The 16984-nt window shown below is 40.8% G+C and overlaps 1 protein-coding gene and 1 non-coding gene across 2 annotated transcripts; one reads left to right on the forward strand and one right to left on the reverse strand.

Moving 5' to 3' along the window:
- The first annotated feature begins 6126 nt into the window (after positions 1-6126).
- Positions 6127-15416, forward strand: nol11 (nucleolar protein 11). The gene is made up of 18 exons (XM_085773507.1): positions 6127-6286; positions 6976-7089; positions 7431-7487; positions 7811-7959; positions 8150-8207; positions 8470-8611; positions 9878-10084; positions 10483-10559; positions 10980-11103; positions 11355-11446; positions 11799-11864; positions 11997-12181; positions 12411-12536; positions 13077-13316; positions 13475-13553; positions 13791-13883; positions 14416-14523; positions 14730-15416. Exons 1-18 carry the CDS (start codon positions 6140-6142, stop codon positions 14841-14843), a joined length of 2178 nt encoding a protein of 725 aa, XP_085629633.1. The 5' UTR covers positions 6127-6139; the 3' UTR covers positions 14844-15416.
- Positions 15417-16300: 884 nt separating this feature from the next.
- trnas-aga (transfer RNA serine (anticodon AGA)) lies at positions 16301-16382 on the reverse strand. The gene has a single exon. It is a non-coding gene; the product is annotated as a tRNA-Ser (tRNA).
- Positions 16383-16984: the final 602 nt, after the last annotated feature.

The following is a 16984-nucleotide window of genomic DNA, read 5'->3' on the forward strand; positions in this document are numbered from 1 at the left end:
TACTTTATTACTGAGAGAAATCCAACAGTTCCCACAAAGAGCAAGCAAGCACTTGGACAGGGAAGAGGAAAAACCTTCAGCAGAAATGGGCTCAGGGGTTGGCAGCCATCTGCTTCAACTGGTTGGGTTTGAGAAAAGAAAGAAGTGGTGGGGGAGGAAAGAGGATTTTCTACGAGAAAAAGATATAACTGGTAGTGGAAGTGTCTTAAAATGTATGGAGTCACTGTAGATTAAGAACTATATATCCTCAAACTCAGTTGTCAAACAGGAAGCTTTCAATAAACAATTGCAGCCATGCTCAGTAGATACTACCATAAAACCACAAATAAAGAGTAACTGTCAAAATTAAAAAAGAAAAGGCTGATAGCTTGACCTAGGCTAGGCTATGGGAAGCAACCTTCCCAATAATTTCCCCCTGCCTATCTTTCCCTGCATCCAGTTTGTGAAACATTAGCCTGAGCTTGACCTCAGAGTAACTCTTGTTTCATTTCAATCTGCAGTCGACAAGATAAGAGGAAGTGGTAACTGTTTCACTGGTTTCCAGATCCTGCAGTTATACGAGTTATATTCAACCACAAACAAGCATTTTAAATGTCAAAGTAGACTTAGAAGGCAGTGGTCTTGCACACGGTGTGCTTTTACCATTTCTATAACATTGTTTTATTGCCCACTGCTGTGTTCTATCATTGTCAGGTCTTGTTTGTTGCTTCTCTTTTCATTACATGTAAAACAAGTCAAGGACTGTTTCACATGACTGTCAGTACAATAATTGTTTAGTTTTTCCAATTAGTTTCATTACTTCCCTCCCTCCAGTCCGACTGCAGGTCAAATATGTGATTCCCCTCTTCTCTTCCTCCTTCACATTGCACAAAGATTTTTCTGTTTCCTGGGGTTTGGATAGTTGGAAGCGTGCCTGAATAAAAGCTTTAACATCTACATTGCTCATTTTCTTCACTCATATTCTTGCACAGTGTCCATTTCCCGATGGTACAAACCCACAATGGCTGCAAGTTGAATGCTTTTTTTTTTTTTAAAGTTGAGCTGCAGCTGCAGGCCCCACAATACAAATCAATGAAAAGAGAGAGGACATACAAAGACTATTGCAACTCACAGAGAGAGAGAGAAGAGAGTGAATGGGTTAAGACATCTGACATCAGCTGTTGTTTTCTCTAACAAAACTCAAAGAGGAGTGAACAGAGGGAACAGAAACATGTGAGAAAAGAAGTCTTGGACAAAAGTGAAGGGAGGAAAGAGGGCATACCAGAAATCATCAAACATGGATTAATCAGCGTGCCCATTCTCATTGTGGCTTGATGAGGGGTGAAACTGTGTGAGTCATGTCTCAGCTCTGCCTGTCTCCATCCACGCTCTTTACAGGACTCTGGCAGTGGTTTCATCAGCTGCCTGTCAGCCTTTCCAGTCGGCAAGAGGCCCTGCACCGGAGCGAGGGGGGAAAACCCAAAAATAAAGTGTCACTAATTCTTCAACTTAACTCAATCACTAAAAGCAGTTTTAAGGCTGGTACATTTGTAGCTTCTTCAAAATCAACGTGTTTTGACTGATTTCCACCAAATGATTTTATATAGCCTACTGTAAATGCAAATCTGAATCCAAAAGCTGCACCTAAAACTCTTGCTGCAGGAAACCAGCTCTTGGGTGTGGATCCACCAGAAGTATGTCAGTAAACCATTTTAGCCTCCTTGTTTTATTTGAGTAACTGGGCACTAATGGCATCCATCATTATATCAACGAGCTGAAAAAGCTGGTAAATCTCCTCACATCCTGCCCATGCATCCATTTCAGATTGCTTCATAATGTTGTTACACAAGGGTGTGGCTCAGTATGGGCTCTGGTAAAAAACAGAATTAGGATCATCTGATAATCTAAAGAGCTGTTATACACAGACTTGATTTCTTTTAAATCTCTTTCTTTAGTGTGGTCTGGTGGTCACCCATCTGCCCAAACATCTTGAAATGAAGACAGCTGCAAACACTGCCTGTAGCACAAAACCCACTCTGCAGGCCCCCACGCACAGACACAAACACACCGACACACAAGCACAACCTCATGCAGGCAGCTGCAGATTCACTGTCTGAGTGAACAAGAGAGAAAGGAAACCGCTGCAGGCCTGTTTTTTTTTTTCCTTTGTTAATATAAAAGTTCCTCAAGTGCAAACAGCAAGTCACAATTGAAAACCTGGAGCACATTTCAATTCAAGCTGAGATCAAACTGGCATTAACAGAAGACCACATCTGACACCAGCACACCGAGCAAGCGTATAACTGATCAGCAGTCTCTAGGGCAAGAGTTCCCCTCTGGGCTTTCACTGTATCAACAGCATGATTAGAGTAGTTTGAAATATCCTCTCACCGTGTGAAAAGGACGATTCTCTCTAGGAAGATGAATGAAACATGTTGAGATGAATTAAACTATGAACTGTACCTTTGCTTCCCCTACACACACACACACACTCCCAACATGAACCATTGAGAGTAGTACATAATGCATGATGATATTAGGTTAAGTGGGTGGAAAGCAAGGATGTGCAACATCAGCTGCCAAGCCTCGCTTAGAGAGCTCAATAACCAGGAAATGAGTTCATCATATTGGACTGTTCTGAAGAGAGAGAGAAAAAAAATACAGATTTGTAATTTCCCTCCTCAGAGCTTTGTGCTGCAGCGCCTCGCCTTAGAAGAAAATGTAGGATATTCACAGCTTCTCTTAGACTATGTGCAAAACAAAACTAAAAATCATAACTTTTTTTTCCAACTCTTTCATGTGCCTCATAGAAGTAGAAAAATATTGTTCTTCTCCTTTGGTGCTGTGATTCACGAGTCAGTGTCCACATACATGAGCTACTCACGCCCTCTTCTGGCAGTTCAAAGAAACTGCGTCTGAATAAAACATCTGTCGAGTCTTCCACAAACCCTTTTGCAGATCAAAGATGATCTGGGGAGTTTTTAGGAGTTAATTGGCAACATATATGATACCATGTAAATGACTTCATGTTTACATTTTACAAATAGTGAATATTATTTGAAAAAAAAAAAAACACTAGGAGAGGTACTAGATAATATCTGCGTGTATGAAATACTTACAAAATTTTTTTTTTATGTGACAAAATATGAGACGAGAGAGAAAATACTGTCATCTTATATTCAACTGTCCTGTTTCTGCTAAAATGAAACATCAAATCTGCTTAACAAATAAATTATTTAACTAGTCCAGTCTGTGACACTCTGTTACGTCTCCTAGTAGGAACAGTAACCCGACAACCAATGAAGAGAGGGACAAGGAGTGAAAAACCAAATTTTTTTTTAACTTTATTCACATTAAAACATTGAACAAACAAATAAACAGAGGTTTCTCCAGTGTGGATGGGGTAAGGAGGGCCGTGGGGGTCGTGCCAAAGAAATGAAATAAATAGAACTGACTAATTCTGACAAAACAAAAGGCCTGACTTACTTAGGCTATCTAAAAAAAAAAAGATCCATACACCAACAACCCATAGTGACTATAACATGAGAAAATATAAAGGGTACGCAGTCTTACCTTGGCCAACCTTCCCCACAACAAACCTCTCAGCTTTAGGCCGAGTACAACTAAGACCATGCAGGTCAACAATAACAATTGTGCGGTTTATGATGTACAGGGACAGACAGAAATAAAGTTATTCAAGCATTGACTAAAGATCTGGTCACTGGAGGACAGTTTTAGACAAAACAGAATAATGAAGACATGGCGAGACATTGTTTCAGCTCTACAAATATGTTTCTGACTCATTATATCTCCTCGTTATCTCCAAACCTGCTCAGTTTTATAAGGCAAATCAAGTTTTTTCTTTTAAGTCTAAACAAGCCAGATACAATTAGTTGACGTCCATCTGTGTGGTGAAGAGATGGAGAAAGGAGGCCATTTTTCTACCTTCTGAACTTTGGCATCATTACAGAAACATGCATATGGCTCTGGAGAGCAGCTTTCCTCCGTGTAGCTGACCACAGGCGATGCTGAGTGCTTCATTACTGAGTGAGTGCATCTCGTCGTATTGATCTTTACTCAGATAAATGCAACATAATCTACAGCAATCAAAGCAGCAACAAAAAACTAAACAGAGATCCACATTTGAAGGCAATGTGATGCTCGTGTAGTTGAACCGCAGACGGAGAATCTTTGAAACTTCATACTGTAGGTGCAGCGAACAGATCAAGTCAATTCACCACCTGAAACCACTTCCTGTTTGTGGTCCTGTTTTCTAGTATTATTTTAAAGGTCATCTCCCTGATTGTCTTAAAAAGTCAGACTACTAGAAAGTTAATGTTTTTTTAGTAGGCTACAGAAAACTGCTGTTTCAGAAAGGGTTTAGGTGATGAGAAGAAGACGGTGGATGTGTGTTGTGGGATGTATAAATGCCTCATTTTAAGAGCTCTGTCCTCAAGAGGTAACTGGATTTGAAATACTAAAATAAAAACAGTCCCACTTAGTATCTTGGCAACAGGTCCTGGTTCAGTGTTGTGCATTATTAAATAGATACAAAATACTGATACTTAAATAGCAACAAGGCACAGAGAAATGTCTTTGCATTAGCCATCCATGACGCTGCAGAGTCTTCCTCCTCAGACAGGGGACAGGTCCAGCCTTTGATCAGCCCTCAGTTTCTCCTTCATGGAGTCGAGGGCAGTAGAAATATTGTGTCCTCTGTTCAGAGTGCAGGTCCAGGTGATGGCAGTGACTCCTTCAGATGAGAGCTGAGCTTCGACCCAGACTGTACAGTATGTTGGTACAGACACACTGAGCATCAGGAGTGTGCAGTGTGTCCCTATGGTCAGCAGAGGGGGCTGGTGAGACCAGCATCAGTTCACCAGCAGGACCATAAGTCCTGGTCCTGAGGGGAAAATCAAAGACAGCTAGGTGGCACTGATTCTCGTCAGTCATGATATTTTATCTCATAATCACATTTTCTCATTTAGAAACACATAGGTGTGGCATTTTTACTAAAATATACTTGAAACATGTTGACAAACTGTTTGCATATGAAAACCTTGTTTTTGTTTTTTAATTCTTCAATCAATCAGTCAATCAACTTTATTTATATGGCACTTTTCTTACGTTTGAGTACAAAGTGCCTCACAGAGGATAAAAACAAAAAACCATGAACGACAAAGAAAAAGCATGAAAACCCAAACCTCCCACCCCCACAAATACACATAGAGATACAAATACAAATACATACACATACACACTCAAGCACATACATAGGCATATGCACAGACAGACAGACAGACAGACAGACAGACAGACAGACAGACAGACACACACACACACACACACACACACACACACACACACAAAGAGGGCTCTAGACCCCGAACTCCTAGACTCTAGAGCCTGGTGCATCCGATTCCGTACACTGTGTTATAGAGGTACATCTGTGATGTGGATGGGTTCTTGGGTTGGGTGCTGTGGATATCAGTAAGAATAATTTCAATGTCTTCCTTATTCTGTAGCTCTGACACTAATCTACTAGTCCGAAAAACTGAAATGATAAACTTTGAGTTGACCTCTTATTAGGCTACTATTGTGTTGCTTCGCCTAATGTGAATTTGCCTATGATCCATGAGGAAGTTATAAAGACTTTATATATAGTCTGTCACAAATTTCTCTCAGACCTCCGGTCATGCCCTGCTCCAAACAGAAGATTAGTGGTTATAACATTTGTTAAGCTTTTTGTGATGTGCAAAAGCTTTGTTTATAGGAGTAGCCTATCTACTGGTAATTCAGAACATTTTTATTGCAGTTTTGATTTATGTGCCGTAAACACTGTTTTAACGCTGTATTGTAAGCATGTTTCCAATTAGGATAAAGATGAATTTGGGGGAATTTGTCATGTTCTTGAGGAAAGCTGCTGTAAAATAACAATGGAGTTTAATATCTGAATATTTCATTTAAATATATATTAAAAAACAACAACATATAATTGTAAATATCATATATTTGTAATATACAGCAACATTGTACTGCAAGATTTTCTTCCGACAGCTTCAAACATCCTCCAGATGAAGCGGCAACAGCAGCGTGGTTCCGGGTGGCATTTGTCTGTTCTCGCGACATTCCGCGAGATTTGACTTTCTTCTCGTCAAGCATGGCCGCGCTGTATGAGGGTTACACGTTGTGCGGACTTGTTCCAGCACAAAATGGATCAAATTCAGGCATTCAGGGCATCGAACAGGAGAGAGACAGCGACCATATCATCGTCACAGACTCAACTAGATCTGTCACACTGTACAAGGTGAGTTTTGGTGTTTGTTTTGGGCAGGCTCTCTTAAACCGGGCCAGGGGACCAGTGCGACCCGTGCAACTCGTGCTGGCATCACCGACTCTTTGCAGCAACACTGACAGAAACCACGGACACGACAATGTACACTTTCTATAGCTATAACAGCTCTTTGACTCCCTTTCCGTGAAAAGCGAAAGCGAAGGGTGTTACGGGTTGAAGTAAAGCCATGCTAGGTTATAAAAACACGCAGGGTGGGTTAGCTAATGCTAGCTGTGTCCACCGCGCGGCATCCTGTTAGAAAACAACATGTAGCAGGCTCACCGCGGGTTTAGCTCGAGGCCAGCATGTCAGTGTCTTTTTACACAACTGGCTGCTCAATGACCTCATCTATTGATCTAATATGACAGGCTGTAGTGATCTGTTTGAGTTACAGGAGTAACTTAAGTTACAGCTGTGTGTGAGTCGTTTTAAAGCTCCTACAAGCTTACACTGCTAAAGCCTTATGTTTACCATGGGAACTAGAGTTGGATGTATTTCAGGCCACGGTCAGATGTAGTGGATTTAATGTCATTGTCAGCATGTCTTACATCCATCACTGTAGTTGTAGGTATAATATGGTTGGTAACACATTATTAGAGAATGATTATTACTACAAATAAATATGATTAACTGGTCTTCTTTTACTTCTGTGGTCCTGGCAGGTGTCGGACCAGAAGCCTCTGGGCAACTGGACAGTCAAACAAGGTCAGAGTTTGACCTGTGCTGCAGTCTTCAACCCACAAACCAAGGAGTATGTGGCAGTCTCAGACAACAAGGTAAACTTTTCCATGCCATCCTGCCTGTGTTTGTATTAGTAGGAGGAGAAGCCCACTGACTTGATGTCAGATTGCATGGAGAAAAAAAAAGAAAAATGAATCAGCCAAGTTTGTTTTCTTATAACATAAGCAAGAAAGGCATGCCGCATGTGGTGCCATTACTAAGTTTATTGAAAAAGTAACGACTGAAAAACTGCTTTTTCATTCAACTTTTGCCGTGTTTGTGAGTTTACTACATTTTTTTGCTGATTTTATTTCTCCATCAACTTGTTTACCAGATTTGCATGATCCTGTCCGTATTGTTATAGTGATTTGATTTTTCTTTTTTTTTTGCCTTTTAGGTTATCAGAATTTGGAAGGAAGAAGACCTACTCTTGGATAAAGCCTTCAAAGCAACGGTAAGTCAGAGTGTGGGTGTTCATGACTTCTTTAAGGAGACATGCACCAATTTGCTGCATGTTTCTCTTCACAGTCTACAGCACATCCAATCTATTTGAACATTTCCTTCACCTCAAATTAACTGGGATTACAGAAACATGAATATAATAGTCTTTCTTTCTTTCCACTGAGATGGTGCGTTCCATAAGTGACTGTAGTTATGTATTATTTAGACTATACAGTACTCCTATCTTTTAGAAACTCCCTTAATCTGATGTAAGTGCCCTAAGTGATTGTTGATCAAGCTGATCACATTCTCATTCCTGCCTCCTGTGCGCCCCAGGTGTCATCAGAAGTCTGGAGGGTCCAGTGTGCACATGGAGGAGAGCCTGTGGTCTTGTTTCAGAGAGGAGCTGTGAGGTTGCTGGACTCTCTGCTCTCTGCTCCCCAGCAGCCTATAGAGGAGGTCCTGTCTCAAGAAGAGGCAATCAGGTCAGTATCATTACTGTACCTATACCTGCCTCACACCCCCAGTGAAGCTCTTGTGTTGAGCAAACATCCCAATCTGCCTGTATTACTTTTAAGCAGTTTACGTTTGTTATTATAAGACTATATCTTTGCTAGTGCTATGAATGACCTGTTGTTTCTGGTAGCGTGCTAATGAGTTTTCTTTTGTCTTTAGGTGGAGCACCAACGTTGTAGCAGAGACACAACAGTTTGTCATCTTCACAACTGAACAGGTAAAATAATTTAAATGAAAGAGGATAATTCAGTCCACCTAATAAATATAAGTATTGATTGAACATGCATAAAGACATGTAAGTCAATAGCATGCTCATGATGCTGGACGGAAATGCATGTGTATGACAAGATGTGAGTTTTATGAACAATTTCTCACAAAACATTTTGTCTGTCCTAATGGCATGTCAGCGTAAACGATTCATTTTTAGTATTTCTCAAATGCCTGTTTGACTTGAGCAGCCTGTTGCTGTCTGTCCACAGAAAGGAGACCACTTCCTCTACCTACAGAGACTGAACCCTAACAGCCTACAGAGGTACCGGCTGGAGAGAGAAGAGCCTGGCCTCTCCCCGCTCAGCTTCTCTGTCTCCTACAAGGATAAACACATCCGCCTGCTTTATCTCTGTAAGCCTGCATTTCCTGTGAAAATATTTTTAGTGTCGCTAGCACAGGGTGTTTTCATGGCCTCTGGAGTGGGTGACACCATTTTCCTGTAGAAATAACAACAACCTTTAATTGCTGGCACTGCAGTGGATATTGTTTCCACACTTGGTGCTGCCAATGGAGCTCAGACTGTGCATCTCAGCATCACTGCATGTGAAAAGTGAATGATCCCGGTTCTGTAGACGTAGGCATGCTTACTAATAGCTACTGCAGCCTTAGCGCTCAGCTGTCAGCATATGAGAAGGTGAATGTAAATTTCAGTTAACATAAAAAAAAATCTATAATATATTGTGGTGCTGCTCACACAGAGTTACTTTAGTGCACTCAACCATCCCTCTGATTCATGTAGAGTATAAAGGTTTAAAGGTTTAAAGGTACTTTATTTGTCACATATACAGCTAGTACAGTGAAATTCTTTCTCTGCATTTAACCCATCCCTGAGGAGCAGTGGGCAGCCGCGGTGCAGCGCCCGGGGACCAACTCCAGATTATGAGCCAGTGCCTTTGGTCAGTGGCGCTGACTGGAGGATTAACCTAGCCGACATGTTTTTAGTATTATAGGATTAATTCAGTCATGCGCACAGTAATTCATGTGTGAACCTTCATTCACTTACAGCTGAGCTGAGGGTGGAACATTTTTGCTCCCGGTATTTACCTTGTTGTACAGTTGTCAGAATCAGAATCAGAACTGTTTTATTGCCAAGAGCAGTAAAGGTCAGTTTACAGCACGAGGAACTTGTCTTGGTGTCGGGTGCAAACATAAAAGTACCAAAAATAGAATGGAATAAGAATTTAGAGAATTAAGAATTAAAATAAAATAAAATAGAATTAATTAAAATATTCTAGTGCAAACGATATGCATATACTATATACAAAAAGGAAATATGCATATACTATAAATACACATATATACTATATAAAAGAATAGAATAAAGATGTATACAAAATACTACAGTACTAAATAAGTTATTGTGCAAAATGTTGTAGTGCAGAGTGACTGTCCATAGGTTTAGGGTTATTTAGGGGGTACTGGGGCATTGCATTGTTCATTAAATGATCTTTGAATTAATTAACACACAAATTCCTAAGGTTTGTTAGAACTTAGACACTGCATTGCACAATGTTACGTGCAAGATGAGTAGGAATGTCTTTCTGAACCCCCTCTAGTCTCCTCCCTCAATAATCCTTTTACCCCTTTTTTCTGCCTCGTCCTCATCCCACCACCCAGACCCTAACGGTCACGTGTACCAGAGTGTGGTATCCGTGCGCGGCCTGGGGACCGACGAGGGGGCTCAGGCTCTTCCACTTCCCCGTAGCCTGCTGCTGTCTCTTCCCGTCGGTGATGGGCTGCTGGAGGCAGCATCGGCCCTGGTCCTGGACGAAGCCCACGTCGCTGTGGTGGGAGTTCCACATCCCTCAGCTGGAGCTGGTAAAGGTGAGTGGAGTGGGTTTGCTCTGCCTACGATAAAGACACATGCACATGCCCCACTCAGACATGTCTGTTTGCTTATGGAGTTTCTCAGATGTAATCAGGCTGAGTGTCTGGATGATTGAATAGATGATAGAATGATTAATGACCTCTGTCTGGGACACACAATGGGTATGTCAGTGAAACGTCAGTCATGCACAACATCAGAGAAGTCTCCCAAAACCACGGTTGATTTTGTTTTTGTAAACTAAATGAATTTCTAGGTTTAATTTATGATACATGAAAACAAGTCTCACACTTGTCTAGTCTTCAATTACAGTAATTTTCAGAGTGAAGTTATGTGGCTCCAGTTTCTAATGTAAGTGTTGGTTTGTTCCTGAACGGCTCCTCCTTTGTTTTTTCAGACTTTCTCTGTATCTGGAATACAAACTTCCAGACACTTCAGGCAGGAAAAGAGATGGCGGGTAAAATCTATGGGCAGGTAAGGATTGTTTTTGATCCAAGATACTGTAGTTGTTTTCTAATGTTTCTGCACACAGCTGATGTGTTCATGAGTTTCTGTCGCTAAGGTTAGAAGTTTGCACGAAGCATCAACTCAGTTTTCACTTCATCATTGTTGTTACTGCCGGCCAAGGGTTCCCTGTCCTTCCAGCTGCTGGGTGCTGATGGAGGACTGTATGACTTTGGTAGAGCATCATGCCTGCTTCACTGTGACAGGGTTCACCGTCCCTCCTCACAACTAAATGGCAGTTTACAGTTTTTTTGTTTTTTTGTTTTTTGTTTTTTCAGTTTACAATCTTGAAATGGAAACATGAATAGACAACCTGGGCCGTCTGCATGATCTCTATTATGTTCATTTGCACCATTAATTCCAATTTGTTTTTCTTTTCTCTTTATTTAGCTATGGTGTTATTCCAACAAGTTATTCATTCCACATGGGAAAACCTTCTCTGTTATACCATTTGTTTGCCCCAAATCTTCCCTGGCCTCTGCACTGGGGAAACTAAAGCAGGCCAAGACCGAAGGTGAGCTCAAACAATTTTATAATACCAGGACTGTGATTTAAGAAGATTTTGCATCTGCCAAAAGTAAACGAGATGCATGGATCACACGCACGTAACCTTTAAAGCTGTATGCCTAGATAGTAATTAATATAGCAGCAATACATTGTAAAACACATGTCGGTCCATATGATCAGTTGTTCTCAGCAGCACTGATAGCCTGTGTTGGGAAAAGTCTGTTTTCCCTCATACATTGTGTTTTCTAATTACCACAGAGTCCAAATCTCCAGCTTGTGTACCATCCTGGAATAACCTTCTGCACGGAGAGAAAGCTCAGCCCTCCAGAACTGTGGAGACCAGGAAGACTGTATGTTGCATAATGACTTAGATGCAGCAAGGCCAGATTTCTTTCTTTCTTTTGCTGTATGAGTTGCATCACCTCCTACACTCTTGCTATGAAAACTTTGTATTTTCCCAGGCTTACAGCACATATAAAAAAAAAAAGAACTGAGTTCATTAAACTAATTGGCACGACCTTCAAGGGAGATACAGTAGTGGTGCATTATTCACAAAATGTTTAAAGTTGAGTAACTTGGCAAAAGAAACTGTAGTACAGGGCTAATGTATTGTTTAGGGTTGGGATAATTATTCCTTTTTTTGTTACTGGCATTTTGTCTTTCATGGCAACACAAATGAATTTGACTCTTCTTTGCTTCCAGAGAACAAACCGTAAGACCCAGTCAGCACCTTGTTTAACAACTGACCAGGTTCTGGCACTCGTCAAGGTAAAACTGAGACTTTTCTTGGCTCTCTATGATAAAACTCTGAATCTGGACATGTCCACATAACAAGGTTAACAAATAATTTGTTTTGTACGTTTTTGTATAATTTGTAAATATTAAATTTTCCCGATGTAGACAGCACCACTAGAGGATGTCCAGAAAGAAGTGGACGGGCTTCTTTCTCGATCAGACACCCAGGACCTACAGCCCTGTGTAGGACAGCTAGTATCAACCCTAGTGTCTCGAAGTCTGGCTGATCCAGCCTTCTACACCCCGAGCACCCTGGCCCAACTTGTGCACACTCAGTGCCTCTGCCACAGGTCAGTAAGACAACAAGTTACCTACTGTATTTCAGCACCCTTTATTCCACAGAATGTATTTCTGTACATGAATGCTCTTGTAAACCCCAGACCCTGCATTGGTTTTCATGACAGGTAGAGTGATGTGGAGAAGATGCATTAAATTACCCAAACCACACTGATTAGTAGAGTACATCAGCCATTATTATTTCTGTTAAATGTGACCGTTTACCACCTTGATCCTCTGCAGCATGTGTCCTGACCTGGTGCTGTTGGCCCTGGAGAGGAAGGATTACTACCTGTGTCAGCTCTGCCTGCAGTTCTTCCCTGACATCCCTGAAGCTGTAACCTGTGCCTGTCTCAAGGCCTTCATCAGGTCAAAATCAAAACTTAATAAATTATATTATTAATAATAATAATAATAATAACTTTATTTATATATAGCTTTGCTTTTCAAAAACAAGTTACAAGGTGCTGTACAACAGAAATAAAACATATCAAATGCAACTGCCTGTAATAAAAAAAACATAAAACCACCAAGAGGAATAAAATCAGAATTAAAAGTTTAAAATAATCATACAACAATAATAAAACAAATTAAGAGAAGGCCAATCGATACGAGATTTTAAAGAAGCCACTAAGATATTAAATGATGGTTTTGACAACACAACTCCTTCAGTCGATATGATACAGGCATGAATTGATGCCTCTGTCCCTTTGCTGCAACCACCGGGTGGCACTAAAGTTAAACATTGTTTTAAATTCTGCCATCAAAAGGTGGTGTCAATGTTTGATAAAACATCCTGCATATCATGTAATAAAAGTGGCTTAACGCTGTCATTATCTGAGTATGAGGTGACCTGTAACATACGATGGTAAAATAACAGTGTGCTGTCCTGCTGGCTTCACCTTGCAGTATGCCAGATGTTGATGCAGAGAAAGCCAGCCTGGAGCCCGACAGCGTCTCCTTCATGGAGACCCTCATCTCCATGGAGCGTGGCCCGGTACAGAACGGTTTCAGCCCGACCCTCTTCGACGAGGACCGGCCGGACGCCCTCGGCGGCGGTGGTGCAGACGACAAGACGGAAAACACAGAGAACTCCTTAACTCCACCAGAACAGATGTGTCCAGTGGGATTACACAAGGCGGTTCTACTGTATCCTCCCATTGCACTGGCACTCAAACGCAACATTTCACCATTGTGTCTATCAGGCAGCTGTTCACATTCAGCTGAAAGTTTGTGTGTTACTCAATAGCTTAAATTAGACAGACTGAGAAGTTTTGATATGTGTGATCTTAACTCATGCTCCAAAGAAATGAGATCCTGCAGACGGCGTACAGCGACACCTTCATCCTCCCACACCTAAAAGATCTCTCCTCCCAGCATGTTGTCGTAAGTAACGGATAGTTTATCTTGAGATTGTGTGTGAGCTTTAGGTACCATTTGTAGTCCCTTAGTCCTCAGTCTTTATGCAGTATTTCTGACTGTTTTATCATTTTTATTCACAATTCAAAACTTAGACTTAGCAGATATATTTAATTTCATGATGTTACACAACTTATTTTCTGTTCTTTAAAGATTCTCGGTCAGCTAATACACCCGTGTTCTTTGTCTTTCTCATCCAATCAGCTTTTCCTCAAGTACCTGCAGTTCCTTTACCTAAAATATTACCAAGAAGCTTTCCCACAGAAGCATGGATTGAGATCACCAAGTCTGACTCAGGTAGGTGTCAGTGTCGAACTAGATAATTAACGAGTCCACACTTGACATTTCAGTGCAGGAAGTGTCTTTGCCAACAGGACACATTGTGACAGATGTGGAGGCGGAAAAAAAAAAACCATGCACTCACTTTACTGGTAGATCTTTTATTATAAACAATACACAAGTCAATATCAAGATATGAGATGAGGGTTATACTGATATAGATTTTAAGAAATACAGCCAATGGAAGTGCAAAGTATGGTCATATTTGCCAAAATCCCATCATTATGATCTAAATTTAGGAATTACTCCTTTTTTCCCCTTTTTTTTTAAACTAAAAAAAACGAAGTAATTTCTAAGTTTAGAGTTAATTTTTTTTTAAACTAAAAAAAAAGAAAAATCAAAGATCTAACAAACATGTAAATGTGCTACTGTCATTGTATTACACAGGACTTTATTAAAGTCTCAGCAGTGGAATACATTTTCAATGAATTGTCTACAAAATAGCCCACCTAATGAGTCTAACACTGTTTTTCTTTGTGTTTGATTGTAGATCATGGATTGGGTATGCTTGGTGCTGGATGCCCATTTCACAGTGCTAGTGATGACTCCAGACGCCAAAGGCTTACTGCTGAACCTCCACAGCTTTGTTAAGTCTCAGGTAACAGTCTCTCCATTGTCTGCTCTGTAAATGGCTGCATGTTGGTTTGATAATATTCATTCTGTGCAGCTCGTGTTACTGTAGCTGTGTAGACACTGGGTTTATAAAGACTAAATCAGTGCTGCAGTTTTATCAGGGGGGAAAAGTCACATGTAAAAAGTTATCCGAGAAAGAGTTTAAAACAATTTGCCTTCTTGTGCCCTCAGGTGAGGCTGGTTTCTGAGCTTGGAAAGATCGAAGGCAGCCTCGAAGAACTCAATAAGATGAAAAAGAAGACGGACGTCGGACAGTACTCCATTGAAGTCATTGAGCTCTTTTAGACTGTGTACAGAATACTTTTAATAAACCTTTGAGCATAATGTCTCCTCCCATCGTTTCACCTTGAGTGGTTTCACGGTTGTTAACATGCCTGGACTGGTATTATGAGGGCTTTTTTTGCACAGCCATCAGAATTCAAGTTGCATGAGTCTTACTGTTTGGAGTTAAATTAACTTGTCAATGCATTTGAACTGTTTTAAAACTTGTTTCAGCCGATGGAAATTTGGCCACTTAAATAACATGAATTGCATGATTAATCTAAACGCTGCTCATGTGTCATCCTGGTTAATAAGGAGTTGGTAAGATCTGTGTAAAAGCAACCTAATAGGGCAGAGTCCTCATGGTTTTTAACATTCTTAATGAGACACGGCATTTGAACACTTGGCTGTGAGAGTAAACCGTTGTATTTTTGTATTTGTCCCAACACAGCTGAATATTTGTGAATCTGTCAGCTGTGACTCTACTGGATTTTCTACAGGAAAGTCTTTTTGTTGAATACAGTTATATAACAATGGAAACTGTTAATCCATGTGTGACTTTTATTTTTATTAAAAAGATCAATGTCATATACAAAAGCACAATTTGTGGGATGAATTGAATCAAGTGTTATTATTTCTGTTAGTTTATAATCTGTTAAATCATTTGTATTAAACATGTGAGTGCTTTATCTGTAGTAGTGATGTTAGATCCTTGTCCAAAAGGCTTTTTGCATTGATGTAATGCACCCAACATTTAGAGCAACCACTGTGGTCCTTGGATTCCTCATTTCCTCCCACTTTACATACACACTATGACCACTACACTGAATTCGTAATGAAGACAGCAGTATGAGGGAACATTAATCCAAGTCCTCAACGGGTCCTGTAGAAATACAATGTCAGTTTCAAAGTTTATCAGCTCACAAATGACACTAGCATTTCCATTCTTTGTCGTAATAAAGCTAGACTTGAAGTCAAGACGAGACCAAGACCAGAGAGTATCACCAAGTCAAGACTAAGACCGAGAACGAGACCAAAAGACAACTAGTTAGGCCATATTTTGCTATTCCGCATGAGTTGTAGAACGCGAGAGGACGAGTGCCAACGCTTCTGTGTCACAAAATACCACTTGAAGGGGGCGAATAAATAATGATATCCCCCCCAAAAAAGCATGCCTGCCTGGATATTGTAGGCCACAAATCCCTTCGAGACCGTTCTGCCAGTCCGAGACATTGCGAGACCGAGAGACCCGAGACCCAGACCAAACACTGTCCAGACCGAGACCACAAAAACTGGTTTTGAGACCAAGACCGGGTCAAGAACTACAAGTCTAAATAAAGCTGTGACAAAATCGATTCCCATAGCTTAAAGACAGTGTTGTCAATCAGTAATAAACTAGTAATAGCTTATTACTAGTTTATTACTATGTTATTACTAGTTTATTACTGATTGACAACACTGTTTTTGATCCAAAAAGAATTCGTTGTCGGCAGGATTCGAACCTGCGCGGGGAGACCCCAATGGATTTCTAGTCCATCGCCTTAACCACTCGGCCACGACAACTGTACAAGATATATTCTTACTGTATTTCAATAAATCTGTATACAAACGGGTTCGATTCCACTACGTAATCTTTCAGCGATATTTGCGAAAAACGTAGGTTTATCTCCCGTGTCGAGCTGCCTCGAGCTACAGGCTGCTGTGGTTACCGTGTCTGTCGCTCAGGGCACGACCACACTATGAGGAGAAGGAAGCACAACCTGACACGAAATAATGAATATGAATAAATTCAAACTAACTTCAGACAGACCCCGAGTGGAGAGTGTCTCGGGTCACCGGCCACGGTGCTGCACCTGCACGGCAGTAGGTTTGGATGCTACTTTTGGCCGCGTTGTTACACATGAGTAGCGCACGTTTTTATTCCAGCTCGGTTATTACCGCACTGACTTAACTATCTAGTTCAAGTTTCCTTCGTAATGATTCAGAAGTAAAGAAGCTGTGCAAAATGTATTTGGCGAATAAATTAATTTAAGCAGTGTTTTACACATTCGCGCCATTTTAAACCTTTTAATATACTTTTTACGCCGACTTGTTCAGGCTCATGTAATAGTGGCTCGGTGTAGTCGGACGTATGCTGCTTATCTTCTCGCCCGCTTTACAGTGAC

Source organism: Trachurus japonicus, chromosome 1 (assembly GCF_045865225.1).
Source record: "Trachurus japonicus isolate A0001 chromosome 1, Traja_1.0".
Classification (NCBI taxonomy): Eukaryota; Metazoa; Chordata; class Actinopteri; order Carangiformes; family Carangidae; genus Trachurus; species Trachurus japonicus.

Excerpts from the sequence above, each read along its gene's own strand:
- nol11 (XM_085773507.1), top strand. The coding sequence starts at position 6,140 with ATGGCCGCGCTGTATGAGGGTTACACGTTGTGCGGACTTGTTCCAGCA. Across the intron at positions 6,287-6,975 it reads GATCTGTCACACTGTACAAG|GTGTCGGACCAGAAGCCTCT; the intron begins GTGAGTTTTGGT and ends TGGTCCTGGCAG. Across the intron at positions 13,884-14,415 it reads GATCACCAAGTCTGACTCAG|ATCATGGATTGGGTATGCTT; the intron begins GTAGGTGTCAGT and ends GTTTGATTGTAG.